The 20480-nt window shown below is 38.0% G+C and overlaps 2 protein-coding genes across 2 annotated transcripts; both read left to right on the top strand.

Moving 5' to 3' along the window:
- Nucleotides 1–4192: 4192 nt before the first annotated feature.
- LOC135641046 (probable xyloglucan glycosyltransferase 5) lies at nucleotides 4193–8046 on the top strand. Its single transcript, XM_065156042.1, has 6 exons — nucleotides 4193–4366; nucleotides 4453–5719; nucleotides 6038–6346; nucleotides 6444–6734; nucleotides 6814–6927; nucleotides 7011–8046. Exons 2-6 carry the CDS (start codon nucleotides 4985–4987, stop codon nucleotides 7653–7655), a joined length of 2094 nt encoding a protein of 697 aa, XP_065012114.1. The 5' UTR covers nucleotides 4193–4366; nucleotides 4453–4984; the 3' UTR covers nucleotides 7656–8046.
- Nucleotides 8047–15725: 7679 nt separating this feature from the next.
- LOC103980317 (transcription termination factor MTERF15, mitochondrial) lies at nucleotides 15726–20199 on the top strand. Its single transcript, XM_065156033.1, has 2 exons — nucleotides 15726–18380; nucleotides 19826–20199. Exon 1 carries the CDS (start codon nucleotides 15839–15841, stop codon nucleotides 16994–16996), a length of 1158 nt encoding a protein of 385 aa, XP_065012105.1. The 5' UTR covers nucleotides 15726–15838; the 3' UTR covers nucleotides 16997–18380; nucleotides 19826–20199.
- Nucleotides 20200–20480: the final 281 nt, after the last annotated feature.

Genomic DNA, 20480 nt, shown 5'->3' with positions numbered 1-20480 from the left:
AAGACTATCATGATATATTTTTTTTTCAAAAAACTATTATCATTCATAATAACATATAATTCATTTAATGAATCATGCATTTAAGTAATTGAAATACATACTTAAAATATAAATAATAAATATGTCAATAGCATCCAAATAATATATGTAAGGCCTCATATTTCTAATATAATTTATGCTTTGCTAGTATACATAACATTATTTCATCATGCATCGCATGATTTTTTTCTTCTTAAATCTTGTAATAAGATTTTGATAAGCATAAACATTTATTAAAATTTTCATAATGCTAGAAAAATGTAACATCATGAACTTAACATAAAACTCATGATATGCATTGCATATGGTATTTTAAATTTTTTTTTTTTATGGTTTTACAAATATTATTTTTTTTATGGTTTTACAAATAGCCTAGTGATTCTTGCACCGATAAAATACATATTATTATGATTGACATGACAAAATTGACTAACATATTTCTATTTTTTTAAATATTATTTGGACTTGCAAAGAACCCATTCTAAAGGCTAATCCAAGAGCCCCACTAGGAAAAATGTCCATTTGGGGAACTCTACATGAGGCGATCAAAATTCTCTCATGTTTTAGAAAGATTTGACTATCTAATTTTGGATGATTCCTATAAAACTTATGATGAAGATATATATGATAAAATTCTTTCGATGCTTAAGTCAACATCTATTCGTATTATGAGAGAAAGAATTAATGATGATTGAAAAGTTTAGAATGAATACTAAGAGTTTAGAATTATCTATTTACATAATTCATTCTATAATCACTATATGTTATAGAAGATTAAGTACATTAATGATAGAATATTAAGTCCTGATTGGTGACAGAGTGAATCTTAATTTGCATGACTAATAATTTAGAAACTCTGCTAGATTGTGAAAGCTTAACTGGTGTTTCGGGAGAGTTAGCAGGGCATGTAATTTTTGATGACAGATAACCTGATTTGCCACTTGGATTCAAGTCAATGTTGGGCGAGAGTTCACATTAGTTTCATCGTGAAACTAAACCGATTCATCTGCCTCGTCAAACTCGATCGAACATAAGTAGGATTTACGATTGACAACTTCACGTAGGTGCGTAGGGTTAGGGGTTAGTAGGATCGAAAGAATGGCACTTGAAAGATGCATGCAAACATTGGCTTGAACCCAAGTGGGTCCCACAAAGCTTTGTCCTGCTGCAATCGTGAAGGTCCAGTAGTACTCCTTCGTGCATGCAGATGAATCCCCAACCACCGTTTACGTGGACTTCTCCTCCTCCCCACAACAGGGAGTACTCCTTAGGGATTCTTTATCAGTTCCCATGCAGATTGTACAACGTGATGCTTGCTTCATCGTTTGACAAAACTGAGGTACAACCTAACAAAAGATGGCATCAGCAAGCACTGGTTTCTGCAGCCCCGGTGCATGTGGAGATCGATCGAAGAGGAGGCCAAGATTGGAAGATGGAAGGTCTATTCTAAGTCACAGTGGAGTTTGGTGGGAACGCACTCATTCCTGCCACAGTGTTGACTCTAATAATCAAGTTCAAGTCAACTGTGCTGGGTTTTCTTTCTCGTGAGGGTGGTTTGTCGGTACTCTAAACTCCGGAGAAAAGAATGCGAGGAACTACAAAAGTAGATCTCACCGGCGTGCCTGCTCGAGAAAGGTGCGCTCTACCTGCAAGATTCATGTGAAGGGGCTTTCACTTTGCGTTTGTGTTTGCTCGACAAAGAGGGCTTTGAGGTTGATGGCACAGCTGATGCAGAAGGCTTTCTGCTAGCGGTCACGTCTTTGCTCCAATACCCAGTCATTTGAATGATCTTATAAATATGACCGAGATATATTAGGATGAAATCATACAAGACGAAGTCCTGACATCCCAACCAAATGGATGGAGACTGCTGCCTTACTTCTCGAAAGGGATGATGCCGTCGCAGGACCGCGAAGGAGCGGGTGGGCGTGTAATTACCGGGGGAACTATGGAAACAGGCGTTGTTAGCGGCTGACGTCTTACTCCTTCGCGTTTGGGGATGTGGGTGACGCGACTCGCCCACACCAACGTTGGCGGGGCCCGCGGGGATGGAATCCAACGGTTGCTTGGATAAAGGGGCGGTGGACACTGATGACGGCCGACGTTGTCCGACGTTTCGGCCCCGTTAGGCCGAAGCGTCGGTGATCTCTATTGGTCAACAAAAATGGATCCAATGGGATGTAACAACCCCTGATAAGTTTCACGTTAAAATAGAGTTATTGATCAGTTAACTTAATTTATAGTCTTTGATATCAAAAATTATCATGACTTGAGTCTGATTGGCTAATTGACCTATCAACCGTTTGATCTAAACCACTGATCAAAATATTTAAGCTAAAATTGATAATAGTACACTCATCAGATCCGGTCAATCTTAATCTTATTCATTTTCGACGTGAAATTAATCAGGGGTGTTACAATCACTCCTACTCAAATTTTACCCATTTTCGATGTGAAATTAATCATAGGTATTATAAGGAATGAGTTGACTTAATATTGTCCCGACATATTGTCAGTTGGTAGAAAATATAGAAATATAGAAAACATAGCAGTAGTAGACCTCCATCAACGTAAGAATTTTCTAAAAAATGAAATCTCATCAATACCCTTAAGAAAGAGTGCAATTATCAACCTCAAACATGTAAAACATTTCCAATTGCTAGTCTCACATAATCATGTCCATAAAAGCTACATTCTTGAGTGTTGGGTGGGTGGTGTGTCTTGGTGTTGCCAAGAACATGCTGACCTGGTCCAATGAACAAACACATCAAGAAAAAGGAGTTGTGGCCAGTCTTGTCACAACTATAAATGACATTGTTTCTTCATGTCAGGCAAAGAAAAAGAGAGAAATTAATACTGTCATTTATCTGTCCTTCTCAAGGTGGAATGACAGGGATTGTGGTTCGGTTTCCTCGCAGGTCAAATAGCCACAGGCCAGACATCATTCACAGCATTGTTTTATAAAGCTATCACAACCCTTTTTCATCCGATTCTGAGATAGTAATTCAAAAACATTATGATAATCAGACTATGTAATTTGATTACTGTAATTTGTATGAATAAAAAGACCAGCAGGTTGGCAAAATGATGATGACCAGATGGAGAAACATGTTAATTATGTTCTAGAAATCCATAAGCCAGTCCTAAATCAAGACACATTGTTGCAGGAGCATACAAAATTTCATTGACTGAGAGAGTGATTGTGCCATTTGCTCAGCCTGTGGTTGAGGTGTCATGTTTATGGGGCTAGTTGATGAAGCTCTAATCACTTGATTACATGACAAATGGCAACCTCCATTGGGTTAGGTTTGGTGTGGTTTTTGGAATGATGTACTTTGGCAGGTCAAAAATATCATGTTCTTCATTTGTTGCTAACAGTGGTTGAGATGAGCAGTACAAGCACAAAGAACGACTTGATTAGCTGAAACATCAAATGAGAAGGTGCCTCAAAGAAAAGAGAAGTCATGCAGATAGCTTATTTTTAGTGATTTGGTGACACACTGTAATCAATCCGACTTGGACCAGCATCAGTGAAGCCCATTGTTCCCATTTCTTGCTCAAGATGCCATCATTAGTTAATTAAGGGCACTTGTCTACAACAATTACACTCTATCATTAGTGATCAGTTGGCTCATTAAGGCTCTGCTCTCGAAGATAATTAAATCCTAATCGGTGAGTCAAGGCTGGTAAGATTATGATCATTATTCTTTCTCTTTCACTGTTGCTTATTCTTGTGGGAAAAGAACCTTTCTCCTCTTAACATGCCAATCCCAGGAAGACATGAGTTGTTGATTGTGACCAAACATATGCACATCTTGTGTGTATGTTTATTGTATTGTCCTTTCATGGGGTAGTGTTGTTCGTGAAAGATGGAGTTGGATTGTGTTCTTTCCATCAACAATTAACCATGATTAAGACCTGCCTCCTACCATATTAGAAGAAACCTGTTTAGTTACCTAATCCAAAGTCCAAACAAGTAGTCACTAACTTAATATTGACCTGCAACAATCTATCCTAAAGAAGCAGAAGATACAGAGCAGACTATTTAAGATTTGCACACCCATCATGCTGTCCTGCAAGCATGTCCATGTGGAAATGTTTGTTCTTTCCTTGCAGGATTTAATATGGTCTCTTTGGGTTGGTGAGAGGTGAGAGAAGAAAGAAAACAAGGTAAAGTTAGCAGAAGCCAAAAAGGAAAGCAAAAGATAAAGTGGCCAAGTTTGATCCTTTGCTTCCCAAAAGCCATCTCATCGGATTGCGTTGCCGCTTTTGACTGTCCGGTGGATCTTGCTTGATGAGAAAGTTCTATTGCAGTTTTTCATCTTTGGTAAACCTCTTATCTTCTGCAGCTCAATCAATCTAGAAGCAGCAGTTTGCCTAATTTACTGGGTTCCTTTTTCTTTTTGCATGTAGGTGTCAAATTTGAGCTTCCTTTTTCTTTGGTTGCATTTAACCTGAACTTGCCATTTCCTGAGGCCGCCGGAGTCATGTTTGTTTGTTCTAGATTTTGCAGCATCTAACTGAGATTATATTTACTTAGGAAACAGAAGGGGTGACAGGGACAAAGGGAATCACATTCCACCCATGGTAAGAGCAGGCAGAGTTGAAATGAGGGTCGGAGTTTGAGTTGTTTTAAGACATTGAATAATGTCCACATGCTCTGAGGCTTTACAACTGCAGATGCCTTCCCCCACAGTTCTGCCTTGTGGAAGATTAGAGAGCGAGGGAGGAAAGAAACCCTGGTCCTAGCTTCTCGGCGTTCCATCTCTACTTCTCTCACTTGCTGCATTAGGTTTATAATGCTTGAGTGTGAGCTAGATTATGGATCTCCGGCATCAAAATCCAATTTTGTTGCCAGAGCTTGAAAGGATAGTTTGCTAGATTGCCTGACTTGTTGAGGGTTCTCCGCATCGTAAGGTGAGGAGGGATTTCTTGGGAGCAAGCAATGGCCCCAAGATTGGATTTTTCTGGCTGGTGGGCGAAGGATAAGCGGAAGGGCACCCCGGTGGTGGTGACAATGGAGAACCCCAACTACTCTGTTCTTGAGATCGATGGCCCTGACACCGAAGCATTCCCGTCTATGGACAAGGGCCGGGGCAAGAACGCCAAGCAGTTCACCTGGGTCTTGCTCCTGAAAGCCCACTATGCCGTCGGTTGCATTGCCTCGGTGGCGGCCGTGCTCTGGGCGCTTCCTAGAGTCGTCAAGAGGCGGTTGGTCTTCCGGAGAGCAGCTGCCACCCAGAGTGACGAGCCTGACAAAGGCCATTTGATGCTAAGGTTCATTAGAGGGTTCTTGTTGTTCTCCTTGGTTGCTCTAGCATTCGAGCTGGTCGCGTACCTGAATGGATGGCACTTCCAGAAGCCCGATTTGCGCCTACCGGAGAGCTTGCACATACCGGAGGCGACCGAGATCCACGGGTGGATGCACTCGGCCTACCTCTCTTGGCTTTCGTTCCGAGCTGACTACATTGCCTATCCAATTCAGCTGTTGTCATATATGTGCATAATTCTGTTTGTTATACAGTCTGCAGATAGGTTGATCTTGTGCCTTGGTTGCTTCTGGATCAAGTTCAAGAAGATTAAGCCAAGGGTAGAGAGTGACCTATTCAATTCAGATGATGGATCAGAGTATATGTACCCTATGGTACTAGTCCAGATCCCCATGTGCAATGAGAGAGAGGTAAGACGCTCCTTTTTGAATTGTAGTTCTTCTCCCTCCTACTTATGTGATCTAATGGATAGATTTTTTTGCTGCACATAATTCTATCAGAAGAATTTTTGGAATTGTAGTTAGTAAACTGCTATTTTTTAACAAGAAAAATGGATATAATGATCAATCTATCAGAAGAATTTTTGGAATTGAAGCTCGTAAACTGCTTTTGTTTAACAAGAAAAATGGATATAATGATCAATCTATACTACTTGAGTTGATTTATCATTTAAGATGACCAGAGAATTTCTTCTTCAGAAAAGATTGCTGAATATCAGTTTGCCTCAGGTGTATGAGCAATCAATTTCTGCTGCTTGTCAAATCGATTGGCCTAAAGATCGTTTGCTGATCCAAGTGCTTGATGATTCTGATGATGAGACCATCCAGCTATTGATCAGCACAGAGGTTTCCAAATGGAGTCAGAGAGGTGTAAATATTGTGTTTCGGCATCGGTTGGTCAGGACTGGTTACAAAGCTGGAAATCTCAAGTCTGCAATGAGCTGTGAATATGTTAGGGACTATGAGTTTGTTGCAATATTTGATGCTGACTTCCAACCAAATCCTGATTTCCTTAAGCTAACCATTCCACATTTCAAGGTAAAGCCACATTTAGCTTGTCAAGTACCATTTGCAAGTTCCAGCTGTTCGTCTGTGTGTTTTTAGGCACTAATTTGCCATTTCTATATCAATATAGGGCAACCCTGAGCTCGGATTAGTTCAGGCACGATGGAGTTTCGTGAACAAGAATGAGAACCTATTAACTCGTCTCCAAAACATCAACCTTTGCTTTCACTTTGAAGTGGAGCAACAGGTAAATGGTGTTTTTTGGAACTTTTTTGGCTTCAATGGGACAGCGGGCGTGTGGAGAATCAAGGCGTTGGAGGATTCTGGGGGTTGGCTCGAGAGAACAACCGTGGAGGATATGGACATAGCTGTTCGTGCCCACCTCCATGGTTGGAAGTTCATCTTCTTAAATGATGTGAAGGTACTTACCACATCAAGCTTCAACTCTCTTGCTCGATTTCCATTCTGAATTATTTGGCTGACATCCATGTGCTGGCCAGGTCCTTTGTGAAGTACCTGAATCCTATGAGGCTTATCGGAAACAGCAGCACCGATGGCATTCTGGCCCAATGCATTTATTTCGGCTGTGCCTTCCAGCTATTATAACCTCAAAGGTACATTTGATCCCTAGGAATGAACCTAAATTATGAAACTGGAACTCAAGTTTCTAAGAATTCCAACAATGGCTTTGATGCAGATATCGATATGGAAGAAGGCAAACTTAATCCTGTTATTTTTTCTCCTAAGGAAGTTGATCCTTCCTTTCTATTCTTTCACATTATTTTGTGTAATTCTTCCCCTAACCATGTTCGTTCCAGAGGCAGAACTACCTGTTTGGGTTATATGTTACGTGCCGGTCATAATGTCCTTCCTCAACATTCTCCCAGCACTGAGATCCTTCCCCTTCGTTGTGCCTTATCTTCTCTTTGAGAACACCATGTCTGTGACCAAATTCAATGCCATGGTCTCAGGATTATTCAAACTGGGGAGTTCATATGAATGGGTTGTCACCAAAAAAGCAGGCAGGTCATCGGAATCGGACCTGCTGACTGCCGCAGAGAGGGAGGCAAAAATCGTAAGCCTTCCGCTGTTCCATAAAGGAGCATCGGAGAGTGAACTTAGCGAGCTCAACAGACTGAAGGAACAGCACGAGAAAGCTCCATCACCCGCGAGAAAGGCCAACAAAATCTACAAGAAGGAGCTGGCTCTGTCTCTTCTCCTCCTCACGGCAGCCGCTCGCAGTCTTCTGTCAGCTCAGGGAATTCACTTCTATTTTCTGCTCTTCCAGGGCATGTCCTTCCTTCTCGTGGGTCTCGATCTGATTGGGGAGCAGATGAGCTGACCTGATGCAGAAAAGGATGGCGAGAGCACCCATTTGTTGAGGGTATAAGCCATTCCGACGCCACAGTGATGAAATCTATATTGGCATTGACTTGTGCAGAATGGAATTCTCAAGTTTGTTCATTGGAAGTTTTCCTGCTTTGGCTCGATCTTCTTTACAAGAGAGAATGGAGGATTGCATCTCTCCCCGAACAATAAGATCATTGTTTCAAAGTCCTGTATAAAATTCTTGTCACTCTCCATAAAAACCTTGTCAATACATGGGATCAATTCGGTGTTCTTGTAGAGTTTGGCTGCATTGTACAAGCATAAAACAGCTACACATATCTTGCATTGGATCGGTTCATCATCCAGCTGAAAGAGATTCTTCAATGCTTTGTTGCCTTGATTTCTGCTGCAGTTGTCCACTACTTTTTGCTTCTTTTTGTTCCTTGTCATGGATGGAAGATGGGGGTTTGGTTTGACCTTTTAGGAACCGTCGGCAGAAGGTGAGAGTGTGCAGTAGTCGACATCAACCATCATCCTTGATGTGTTGGATTGATTGAGAGAGGGGCAAGGAGGCATTTATTCTGCCACTTTGGTCCCCTATGAGCATCTCTTGTCCTGCCTGCCTGCTGCATCACTTGGTTTTAAATCTTGTTCTTGGTCCAATGATAGTACATTGGTCCTGATGATGATTATTCAATAATATTAGACCAAAGATCAATGTTTATTTTTGAAAAAGCCCAGTAAATTATTTTTGAAATCTAATATCCATGATTTTAGAAGAATTGTGGATTATAGACTATTTGTGTATCTGCTCTTGCCCAGCAACAATCTTGATGCTCTGCTTCTTCCATCAACTATTTTCATATTGTCAAATCTATCTCCTACCATTACAACAATTTTGTTCAGTTCATTATAAATAAGCAATATCATCCAACTTTGGTCACTTCAGTTCAGTTCAGTTCAGTTCATTATAAACCAGTGGACAAGGCTTTGGTCAGTAGATCAACTATTTCATGTATAAGAAACTTACATCTTCATTAGGCTTTTGTTTACGATATAATATGAAGAAAACATGCTGTAAGCCAAAAAGGACACTCCGATTTGCCTGCATCGATTGGCTTTCAGTTTTTACAAAGGAGCTATATATATTACATGAGTTTGAGTCAAAATCAAACTCATCTGCACTAACATGGATACTCAAAAACTTAATCCTCCTCCTTCCAAAAACGTATCGAGTTATTGCGGATCAAACCTAATATATATCATCCACACATGATCTCGCACATGAATATATATATATATATATATATATATATTCTAATAGAGCAATCACATCAGAAAGAAAATGCCACGCACAGATGCATGCAGGTACCTGAACAAATGGCGTGCACCATCAACATCTGCGGTCCTGGCATCACAACTTGGACAGCCATAGGCCACTGTGGAGGAAGTGAAACTGGGTCATGGCCATGTGCGGGGGGAGTTGTCACCGACTCACGGTTCTTGCCGACGATTCATAACAGTACTGTGTAGGAAACATCCTATGTGTCTTGCATGCTTTCGAGGTCTGACGTCGACGGCCGACCTACCCAACAGAGATCCGGCAGCGTGAGCTCTCGTGGATTAGCTTCTTGTTATGATGGTGCTCCAGCTGCTGCTGCATTCATTGTGTCAACAGCTCCTACTATCAAGTCAAAAACTATGAGTTTAGTTAACTGTTCGTTTACGATGGAGTATCTTTCTCGGGCGGCCATTGCAACAATTCCCTCCTTCATGCTCTGGACGACATGGCCTTGCCTTTGGGTGCCCGATGATACGGATCTATCACACAAAGACACGTTTTAAAGGAGAGGCCACTGTCTCTGTAATATACATTTCGCGAGAAAAATAATTAGATTTTTCTATATATATATATACATTTATTGATAAGATTATTTAATCTTCGATATTCTTAGAGACATTTTTGAAGCTTGTGTGCATCGGAAAGATAAAACTGTACCTTAGTTATGAGTTCTTGACTCTCCTAATCGAAAGATAAAACAAGCAAAACATATCAACACACCGTTAAATATCCAATTGTTACTAAATGAAAAAAAAAATCTGAGTTAAGATTCAAACAGCAAGTCATACAGCAACCATCCAGCTGAAGTCTTATGATAATTAGATTATTGTCCTAACAAACAACAATTACCTTTGTCTCATTGTATATCTGAGCAATAACCATAACATATGCTAGAGCTCAATTTAGTCCATGCCAATCATCACAATATTGAAGGTATTAACCAGATTGAACTGGGAGAAATACCAGAAACTAGAGTTATGGTTCTCCAGTACATAGAAATACCATCTCTAATTGTATCCAACATGAAGTGCATTCAAGAAAGTCAAACAACAAAATTTACTCAAAGAGGGATCTAAAGGCTAGAAATGCTGGAGTGAGACAGCTAGTTTTCATGTGATGACAAACACATTTTCCTCGTCATACAAATCTGACTCCCCTAAAATGACGCTTCAAATAACAAAAGATAAGTTGGAATACCGGCAAATTGTATTCCACTAAAGAGCTGTGGTTTCAGTCAACATTACTATAATAAGAGTTTAGGTACAAAGAATCTCACTTCTCTAAAATATAATATTTGTCTTAGCAAACTAAAAAAAAGAAAAAGGGAGAGAATGACTTTTCATGAAATAAGCCATAACATTATTTAGCACAATAAGACTACAGAGCATATGTACTGCCTGGAATGCCACAGTATGGTCGGTACAAGGTTCTTGATTCCAGTTTGTATTTCCATTTCTCTCGCATGCATGAAATATGTTCGATTACTGTTGTTCCATTTTACAAGTAACCTCACTGTATTATTCATTTGCAAACCAAAAAAATAAAAGAAATTGATTCTTTAATATCATTCACCTTTGAAACGTGTGGAAACATTCTCCTTTCCAAGTTAACTATATCTCAAGACATTCTTGCTACGATGGTAATGTTGCACTTTTATAACCTGGATGATTAGAATTTGAGTCGTGAAAATAATTTCTCTACTTGTAGAAGTAAGGTTGTGTACAGAGTCTCACCGGGGTTCACCGTACAATTGAAAAAAATGCAAAATCGATTGATATAAAATCGATTGACGAAGTTTTTGATCTAATATGTGTTTTTGAGAAAAGTGATGCATGACTTACTTTGATCATGAAAAGATAAAACAATTAAAGAAGAATCAAACATTGGGCTGAACTCAGAGATCGGGCATCAGAACGGAAGAATTGGATGTTGCAGAAGTCAATATGCCGATGGATTGGGCAATACGTCAAAGGTTCGGATGACACGTCGAAAGTTTATCGGGAGTTCGGATGAACAAATGACGTGCTGGACAACTTAGAGTTGAGTTGGGCCCATTGAGGGGCTCATTCAATGACTCAAAGTTAGGTTAGGCGGTGGCACCACTAGACCAGGCGGTGACACTACCAGACTAGGTGACAGAATTGCTTATGAGCTGGAACGTACGAAGTGTATATTTTCCAAAAGACCTAGCGATGGTACCGCTAGTGTCAAGTGATGGTACCACTTAGACTGATGGTGGTACCGCCTAGAACATGGTCTCTCATCAAGTTTGGAAGTGATACTGCTCAAACTGGGTAGTAGTACCGTCAGTTGTCAAGGGAGCAAGTGGTGGTACCACCTAGTATCCCGAAAACCCGAGATGAGATATTTTTTTGCTCCATTTTGAAGCTATTTGGGGCCTATAAATATCCCACTCTTTCTTGCTTGATAAGGCATGAAAAGAGAACGAAAAGCCTTATGATTCTGAGTTAAAAAGTTGTGAAAAAGTGCTAAGCGTCATTCTTCTCTTCATTAAAGTTTTGTGATCATTTTAAAAGAGGTGTGAGACTCATAAATATTATCTCCTAAACCTGTGAAAAAGAGAAAGAGTTATAAAGAGGATAGTTAGTATTAGTCCATTGAAAGAAGATCGTTAGTGAATGTTGGTGGCCTCGACGGAAGAGAAATCGGGAGTGAACGTAGATCATGACGATTGAACTATTATAAATTCAGTGTTCATTTCTATTCTACTTTTCATTGCTATTATTTTCTGAATTAATTACTTAGTTCACTTACTTTTAAGTCAAGCACACTTTCATTATTGGTTTTCATTAAATAAAATTTTTAAAATCAAAGTTTTTCTTGTAAGCACTAATTCACACCCCCCCTCCTCTTAATGTCGAAATAGTCTTAATAGTAACACCTCAAAACAACTTTAAGAAATATAGTGCAATTTCAAATGAATCATGTCTTAAAGAAGAAACATGAGAAAAACATAAAAAATGAGCTAGTGGTTCAATCTTCAAGTTTTACTTTAAAGAAGCCGGTCAATGATTACTAAAATAGAAGAATTAAGAGAAATGTAATGGAAGCAAGTCAAATCTTCCAACAAATAGATCTCCAATAAACTTGCGATAAAAATGTTTATTCTTCATTTAACATTCCGTAAGCGGATCAATGAACTTATTCTCCAATGAGCATTTTACACTATATTCCTAATGTTCCCATATGAGTAGCTATGAGACTAACTGCCTCCATCATATGGACGCATATATAATACACTAGTTTGTCAAGTTATCTCAATGTCCCTCTCGAGTAACATATGACCGAGATTATTTAGGATCTGTGTTTAAAGGTAAATCGGTCTCATTATCGTGATCTCATCACAATTTGATTCCCATTACACAAATCCATGAACATCACTATATATATATATATATATATATATATATATATATATATATATATATATATATATATATATATATATATATATATATATATATATATATAATAAGTAATATAAAATAAAAAATATAATAATAATAATAACTAAAAAGAATGAGTACATGTCACATGTGTCATCACTCATATGATTGACTTGCAGAGCACATATAACTAGTAATATTATATTGAATAAAAGCCTCGGTCATTAGTATGGAGGTTGTATTGCCGAGGGAGACTTCTAAGTGAAAGTGCTAATGAATCCAATGAGAAACATGATCATACAAAGGTATGATTAGAGCAACTAGAGAGTAAATTGTTCCATAGCTCATATTCGCTCAAGGGATTCCGATAAGTCAAAAAACAAGACCAAGGGAACAAATTTTACTACTATAGACACAAAAGAGAATAGAATTGGAATGAGTCGTACAATATAATGGCAGAAGCCATGCATAAGAGTTGTAGACCGTCTTTCAATTGACTAATGTGAACTACTTGGAGAATATAAAGATTAAAATAGGTAGTAGAAAAGGGTGAGGAAGCAATGATGAGTTTGTAGGGACCTAACTACCCAAGACTAAGCATTAGCTAGAATAGAGGTGGACTCAAAGAAATGCCATAGTATTATAGAGGTGGATATACAAATAATGAAGAAATGAGACGTAGATGTGAAGTGATAGATAGTAGGATAATAAGCATAGAAGTATCATTATACCATAGAGGTGAGATTTCCATAGAGATATCGATCCCTTGCTCTCATGGAGAGAGAGTATATATGGTCATGAAAGAGGCCGATGAGATGGAGAATATAATGACAAACTCTAAGTATTAAGATAAAATAAAAGGCAAAAGCTAGAGAACTTTATAAGATCGATGTTGATGGACTTCTTATCAAGATAGCTAAAGAGGGAGACTTCAAGTCAATGTGAGAGTGCTCAACTAGAAAACGAAATAGACAATATACGATCTTACATTCTAAAAGTTCAATGATAACAAGAAGATAAATCATAGTAGCTAACTTAGTACAATGAGTGTAATACTTTATGTGCTTTAGAAGTATGAGTAAAGAGCAGACAAAGGCTAATACCTAGCTTGATGCATGAGGTAAAACCCTCGAGGAGGCGAGCAAAGTCAAATACTCTTAGTTTTCTCGATGCTTAAAGTGTTATCTAGTAGATGAGCTTTGCACTAGTTCCAAAATCCCTTGAAGAGACTTAACAATAGATAATAGTTGTTAAATCTTTATTTTTTAAAGAAGGCAAGAGTAAAAATAAAAATAATTAAAAATAAAGATAATTAAATTGAAGCTCCTTAGTGAATTAAGATTTACTTATAAATACATATTGAGTCTTAAGATTTTAGTGAGAGAGATACAAAATATCTTAGGTTCTCTTGAGGGTTTATCTTTCATAGATCTAAATATTTAAAAGAAGAAGACAATGTACAAGAGGAGTTGTATTTGACTAAAAATAATTCAAGGATCTTATAATTGATTTATATAATAAAAAATTAATTTTATCTATGAATATAGATAGGAGTTATCTAACCATGTTAAATCTTGTATGAATTTTTTATGTAACTTAAGAATATATTTTTTAATTTATTAATATCTAACCTTTTTTTATGTTAAATCATAATACCACCTTTAATCGTTTTCATCACAAAAACTAAAACTATGCTCTTTTTATTCTCTGCTAGTCAGACCAAATCTCATCACCATGATGTTCCATCTTAGTGCATGCTATATTGTGATCAGTTGGATGCAATTCATGATAGGTTTCTTGGTTTAGGGAAATGCAGTGATGATCCTTTATCTGTGAAATACTTATCTTTCCGAACTTGCTCTATCAAATGTAGATACTATCATAAGATATTATTATGTAGATATGAAGAACTCCCAAAGCTACTTGTTTTGTCTGCTACTTGGAATTCCACAATATATGCAAACAAATATCATAGATAGTTGTAAAGTGTCGGAAAAAAGAGAGAATTGTATAGTGTAGGAAAGAAGAGGGGTAGAGAGTACGTAGCAAGCACTATGCAAATCGATTTTGTCAGAATGCAACCGTGAAAGTTTCTTGGAAATATCAGACCTATTAAAAATAATATTTTAAACAAATATATCATAATTAATATAATAAAATAATTTAAGCATTAACTTAATAATATAAGTCATCTTATCATAACTTCATTTGAAAGATTTCAAGTATAGAGTGAGCTTCATGTGGGCATTAGATAGTGTGTTGGTAAAGTCAAAGCGTGGCGGAAGGTCTATCTCTTATGGTTGCTGGTTTCGACTGCTAATAGTTGAGTATGAAGGAAGCTTCCTTGGGCTCTCTTTGATGGTCACCATATGTTTGTAGTAGTTGTTTTCAGTAAGGAGGCAGCTGACTATGTTTGCTGGTCTCCGTGTGTTCCCTTCACGGTGGAAGCACCTACTTAGAGAGGTAGATCAATCGAAATAGTTTATTCTTTCGTATCCTTCAAACCAAAGAATATTGTACCCCAATCCCTACGAGGAGCTTCTTACATTTTTATCATGATATCGAAGATAGTAAAGTTTGACGTGAAACGATTACGTTCGATCTTTGGTGAGGAGATTTTCTAAATAATCTCTCTAGTATTTCACAAGTCCAATCAAATTATGATAATAAACATTTAATAATTATGATGATATTTAGGATTTAATATTCTTATTATTGTTGATTGAATTTGATAATTTGGATAGCATAATTATCAATTAATTCAAGGATTGAGGCTAATATGTAGTTCATCGGTGGTCATTAATCTATTTATTTTTTTTAGTTGGTCTACAATAAAAAATGACGAAGAAAAAAAAGTGATTGTAGAAATCTCCAACCAAAAAAGTTATTCCAATACAGTAACATAATTCTAGGGTTTAGGATGCATATCTTTCCGATCAAAATGTACTTTTGATACAGTAACACCTGCTATAAAGAAGACGACGACGATGACATTGATGAATAGGTCGTCCTAATTCTCTCTCTTGTCCAAAGCTTTCGCCTTCATCCCTCATCGTTATCGAGACGATAATGTCCATTTTCTCGCAAGTCCTCTCTTTCATCGCTCTAAAATAAATATAGGGATGATATCTGATAAAAAAATAATAATGAAAATCTTTTCAAAAAAAATACCTTTTATTATCTTTAGTTGTTATACAATAAAAGTTTTTTCTCCCCTCAACAAACTAAAAGTTGACGAATAAAAAAAAATGACGCATGCGGTCGCAGTAATCTCTGCCCGAAAAATTACGAATAAAACCCTCAACGCACTTCTAGGGTTTAGGACGCTGGTACTTCCGGCCTAAACGCGCCCCTCTGTACGCAGCTACGCCACCTTCGCAAGGTTTTGCTGAAGAGAAGGAACCTACAAAGAAGAAGAAGAAGAAGAAGAAGAAGAAGAAGAAAAAGATGGCATTGATGAATAGGTCGCCCTACTTCTCTCTCTTGCCCAAAGCCCTTGCCTTCGTCCCTTGCTGTCATCCGGCCGATGCTGCCCTTTTTCTCGCAACCCATTCTTACTCCGCCGCCTCCGGTGCTCCACAGAGCAGCTTTATGGCTGAATACCTGGTCAGCACCTGTGGCTTCGATCCTGATCAGGCGGCCAAGGCCTCGAAGCTCCTCGGCCGCGTCGAATCCCGCCACCAGCCTGACTCCGTCCTTGGCTTATTTAAAAGCTACGGTTTTGACAACACCCAGGTGAAAAAGGTCATATCTGCAAACCCCCGGTCTCTTCTCCTCGACGTGGAGAGGACCCTGGCCCCAAAGTTTCGAGCTTTGCAGGATCTGGGCTTCTCCTGCTCCGACATCACCCACCTCGTCGGATCGAATAAACACGTCATCGGCCACAAAACCCAGACCCTCGTGTCCAAGATCCAATTATGGCAAGGCCTCCTCGGGTCCAACGACTTTTTTGTGAAGTTGTGCAAGAGTAACAGGTGGTTTCTCGGGTTTAGCATCGAGAAGAGGATTCAGCCTAACATTGAGATTCTAAGGGATTGCGGGATCACGGATCAGAAGCTCTCAACGATCCTACGGCGCCACCCCCGCCTCATAATCCAGAAGGCTGAAGTCCTGAAGGCGTTAATCAGGGATGTCGAGAATTTGGGAGTAGCTTGTGCCTCGGGGACGTTCATCCGGACTCTAAAGGTGCTCCACAGGGTCAGCAAGAAGAATTTCGATGCTCACTTGGAGTTCTTCAAGGGCTTTGGGTGGTCCGAGGATGATTTCCTTGCTGTATTCAGAAAGGCTCCTACGCTTGTGGGAGTTTCTTTAAAGAGTTTGCAGAGGAAGATGGAGTTCTTGGTAAATGAAGCCGGATGTGCTCCATCTTATCTTGCACTTCAGCCCTATATTTTGATGCTCAGTTTGGAGAAAAATTTGATGCCAAGGCATCAGATTGTGACAGGCCTGAAGTCTAGGGGAATTTGCATCAGTAACCTTAGTATATTTACATACATGAAATATCCAGAGAAGAAGTTTGTGGAGAAGTTCGTCAACTGCTACAAGGAGTATCCAGAACTCATTGAGTTGTATAATGTAGCCACGAAAAATAGAACTGCACTTTGATCGTGGAAATGCATAATGCATAGCATAAGCTTTTGCACCAGCAAATTATGTTTCCAGGTTCCAATTTTCCACTATCTGCATAACATGATCTACAGTTTGCAACTAAATAATTCCTGCCATTTACTTCGTTTTCTTTGAATGCAAGATGAGTTTGGATGCTTACATGTAGTAAGAAAATGAAGAATGTTGAGATGATTTGTGATGATATTGCCGATAGAGTTAATTGCTTGTTGATAATCACTTGTGTAGACGCTGCATGGAATTGTTATTCTTGTCCCATTCATTTTAAGTCTACTGGAAGATATCAGACTTATGTAGGTTATTGGACACCTGAAGTTTCGAATTGATTTGACTACGGATATTTGGTAATTTAGGTTTTGAGTTTTGGTTAATTTTTCAAATGATAAGAAGTAGGATTCTTTTGGATGGTATGGTACGATGCTTATGTGATTTTGAGCTGGATGATGAGGCTTTTGATTTAGGGCAAGGGTTCACCTTTTATATAAATTTACTAAAGTCTCTCCTATCCAAATCCAAACCCAAAACCCAAAAAAGGGAAACGAGGTTGGGTTTCAATTTTTTTGTATATTTTGTTTGTCAAATTTTGTTCTCTTTCTTAAGTGATTAGTTTGAACCACTTCTTTCCTCTTGCTGATCGGTCAATTCAGTTGAAATTTCTCTCTTTTTAACTGCAAAACCTTAATGAATACCAGGCTGCCACCATGATAGTTTGAATCTGACAGTCTTCTTGAGAATGAAGTTGTAACTCTTAGATTTTTGAAGGTAACCACACTTTTTTGCGAAGAAATGATTGTAAATTTCAAGGACTGAATTGCAAATAGATAATAACTTTTTTGGACTCTGTATCCCATTTGGATGATCAATATAGTGTTAGGTGCTTCATAAAACCTAGATTCTCATTATGCTGATGTGATGAAACTTTAGTATGCTGTTATTAGTTCATATTTCTTTTGGCAATCTATTTTATATTGATGCATCTATTGTAGCCTATAGTTGCATATTAATATTTGTTAGAAGTGCCATGATGCATAAGTTGGACGCTTGAGCATGTGAAAGGATGTTGTTGCATGGTTGTGCAGCATGTTGATATATACATATATGGATGATTGAACAATATGGTCATTATTAGTAGGCAATTTTGAAAGGGATTAGTAGTCGTCAAACATGCTTATAAGATATTCCTTGCATCCATAGAAAGACGTATTTCTACTGTTGCCGGGCACCACTTGATCCTAGTAATGGACTAATAGCAGGGAATGTGATATGAATTTAGTCTATACGGAGGTTGCTTCATCCTGAGCGGTCGGACGAGTTCCAATGCAGCAAAGTGCACTGATGGATGTGCTTTTCTCATGATGAATTTGTGAGATCTTTTATTCTAATTTATGCTCTTTTTTCATTATTATTATTATCTTTAGCTGATTGCATGAGACAACTAGATTTATTGACATCTTGTTTCTACTAAGATAATCCCTATTTATCTGAAAATTACATATTTCAGATGATCCGTAGCTGGGAAGCTAAGGATTGTGAAGTGTTCGGTTCTAGTTAATAAAAGTATAGTTAGATGTTTACTCCAGGAATAATGATGACACTTGATGGGATGTATTTCCAATTATTGTCAATGAATATTATTATTGTCCTCTGTGCGTTACAGATGTCTGGATCATAAGTTTATGGAGGGTGTGATCCTCTCATTTTATGGATTGGGTCGTATTGAGTGTTCGGTGCATAAAATGTTCTTATCAATCAAAATTACTTGATTGTTAACTCCATTTACAGAGTGTTTGGTGCAAAAGAAGTGGATTAGCAGTGATCTCGGAAATTGCTATTTTAGTAGGTGTTACTGTCCAGAGGTTGTGTTGTATCGAGCATAAATTGTTCTTATCAATAAAAAAATACTTGGGGTGTTAGCTCCATTTGCAGATTGTTTGGTGCAAAAGAAGTGGATTAACAAAGTTCTTGGAAATTGCTCTTTTAGTATGTGTTACACTCCAGAGGTTGGCATCTGCGGTGTGCTAGTTTGATTACATTAGTAAGGATATGCTGAACAAATTGGAAAAGGAAATATAATTCTAGGAGTTACTTTGCTAGGGAGAATTCAACCATTGCCAGTCTTCAGGTAATGAAAGAGAAATGAGACTTGCTGACTTTTTGTAGGCCAATTTCTCCCTTCCTGAAATGTATTTTACCCACAGTCAGACTCAAGTCAAGATATTTCTAACAGTTAGAATCTTTGGTTATATTTATGATATGTAGTTATACTGGTTTATGTACTATGAAAATCCACGTTTCAACTTTTTTGGCTTTTGCTACGATATGTTTCTTTTGCATCCTTTGTTCGGTGTCTTATTATTGTCAAAGCTGTAATAGCTATAAAACAAAAAGGTGATCTGGAAGTCTAGTTAATATGTCAAAATATGCATGTTGTTTTTATTTTACAAACTTGTGCTTCAATGTGACAATAGAGCATCTATAAATTTATTGCCTAATAGCAACATGTAATCTCGAATTTGATTCCTGCCCTTAGTTCTCCAGATTCATATATATGCTATTCTGTTGTAGTATAGCATGCTAGTCTCAGCCATACGTCTGATTTTTAATCTTTTGGTGTGTTCTTTTTCTTAAGACTTTGTTGTATTATTGTCTCTGGATGAATACATCAAAATAATCTTCCCTCAGGTATTGTAGCATGCTAATCTCCGGTAAATTTTGTATGTGTCCTAGTTCCAATCTTTTGCGTTGTGCTTTTTCTTAGGTATTCATACATTATTGGCCTTGATGAATTAACAGCAGTGTCTCTCGCAGGTAGGTACTTGGTTAAATTAAACTGAAGCACTGCTTACTCTTGTTGAGTTATCGGGATCAAGAGAAGTTTTAGATGACTTGCACCCTATCGCATGTTGATCATCGTAGAGATGTTTTCCTAACAAATGCTTGATTCGTTATCAGCGAAGAATTATACATGTACTGTACTGCCTCAAAACTAGCTGCTGGATAGGTTCAGGTTCTTTCAGTAGGAAAAGACTGGTGCTCTTTGCAAGGCTTGATACTTTTTGTGGGGGATTTTGTCTCTAAAAGGACTGAGATCCTTTCAGAACTATGTATGTTCTAGGTTTTTTATGCGCTCTAAAATTGCTTGCTAAACAAGAAGATCAATTTATTTTTTCTCGTTTTTATCAGGTTTTGTTGGTAATGCGGTATCATCCCTGCTTCCCGTATTTAAGATTTCTGAAAGGTGAGATGTTGAATCGGCTCATTATGGCTTGCAATTATTGTTATTGTTTTGTGTTCAAATATACTTTAGACTAAGAAATGATATAGATCTGAGCATAAATTTTTGTAATTAGATCAAACCAAGAATGAGATATCTTGTTTTACATCATATCAAACTGATCTTTGTTTTAAATTTGTTTCCACCATATTGATGGTGATCAAGTGATGTGGAATTTATACTTTATAA

This window comes from Musa acuminata, chromosome BXJ1-4, assembly GCF_036884655.1.
Source record: "Musa acuminata AAA Group cultivar baxijiao chromosome BXJ1-4, Cavendish_Baxijiao_AAA, whole genome shotgun sequence".
Taxonomy (NCBI): Eukaryota; Viridiplantae; Streptophyta; class Magnoliopsida; order Zingiberales; family Musaceae; genus Musa; species Musa acuminata.
The sequence above is the reverse complement of the archived record's forward strand: the minus strand, read 5'-3'. Positions and strand labels throughout refer to the sequence as shown.

Coding starts and splice junctions, on each gene's coding strand:
- LOC135641046 (XM_065156042.1), top strand. CDS start 4,985: ATGGCCCCAAGATTGGATTTTTCTGGCTGGTGGGCGAAGGATAAGCGG. Junction 5,720..6,037: donor CCATGTGCAATGAGAGAGAG/GTAAGACGCTCC, acceptor AGTTTGCCTCAG/GTGTATGAGCAATCAATTTC. Junction 6,928..7,010: donor CAGCTATTATAACCTCAAAG/GTACATTTGATC, acceptor GCTTTGATGCAG/ATATCGATATGGAAGAAGGC.
- LOC103980317 (XM_065156033.1), top strand. CDS start 15,839: ATGGCATTGATGAATAGGTCGCCCTACTTCTCTCTCTTGCCCAAAGCC.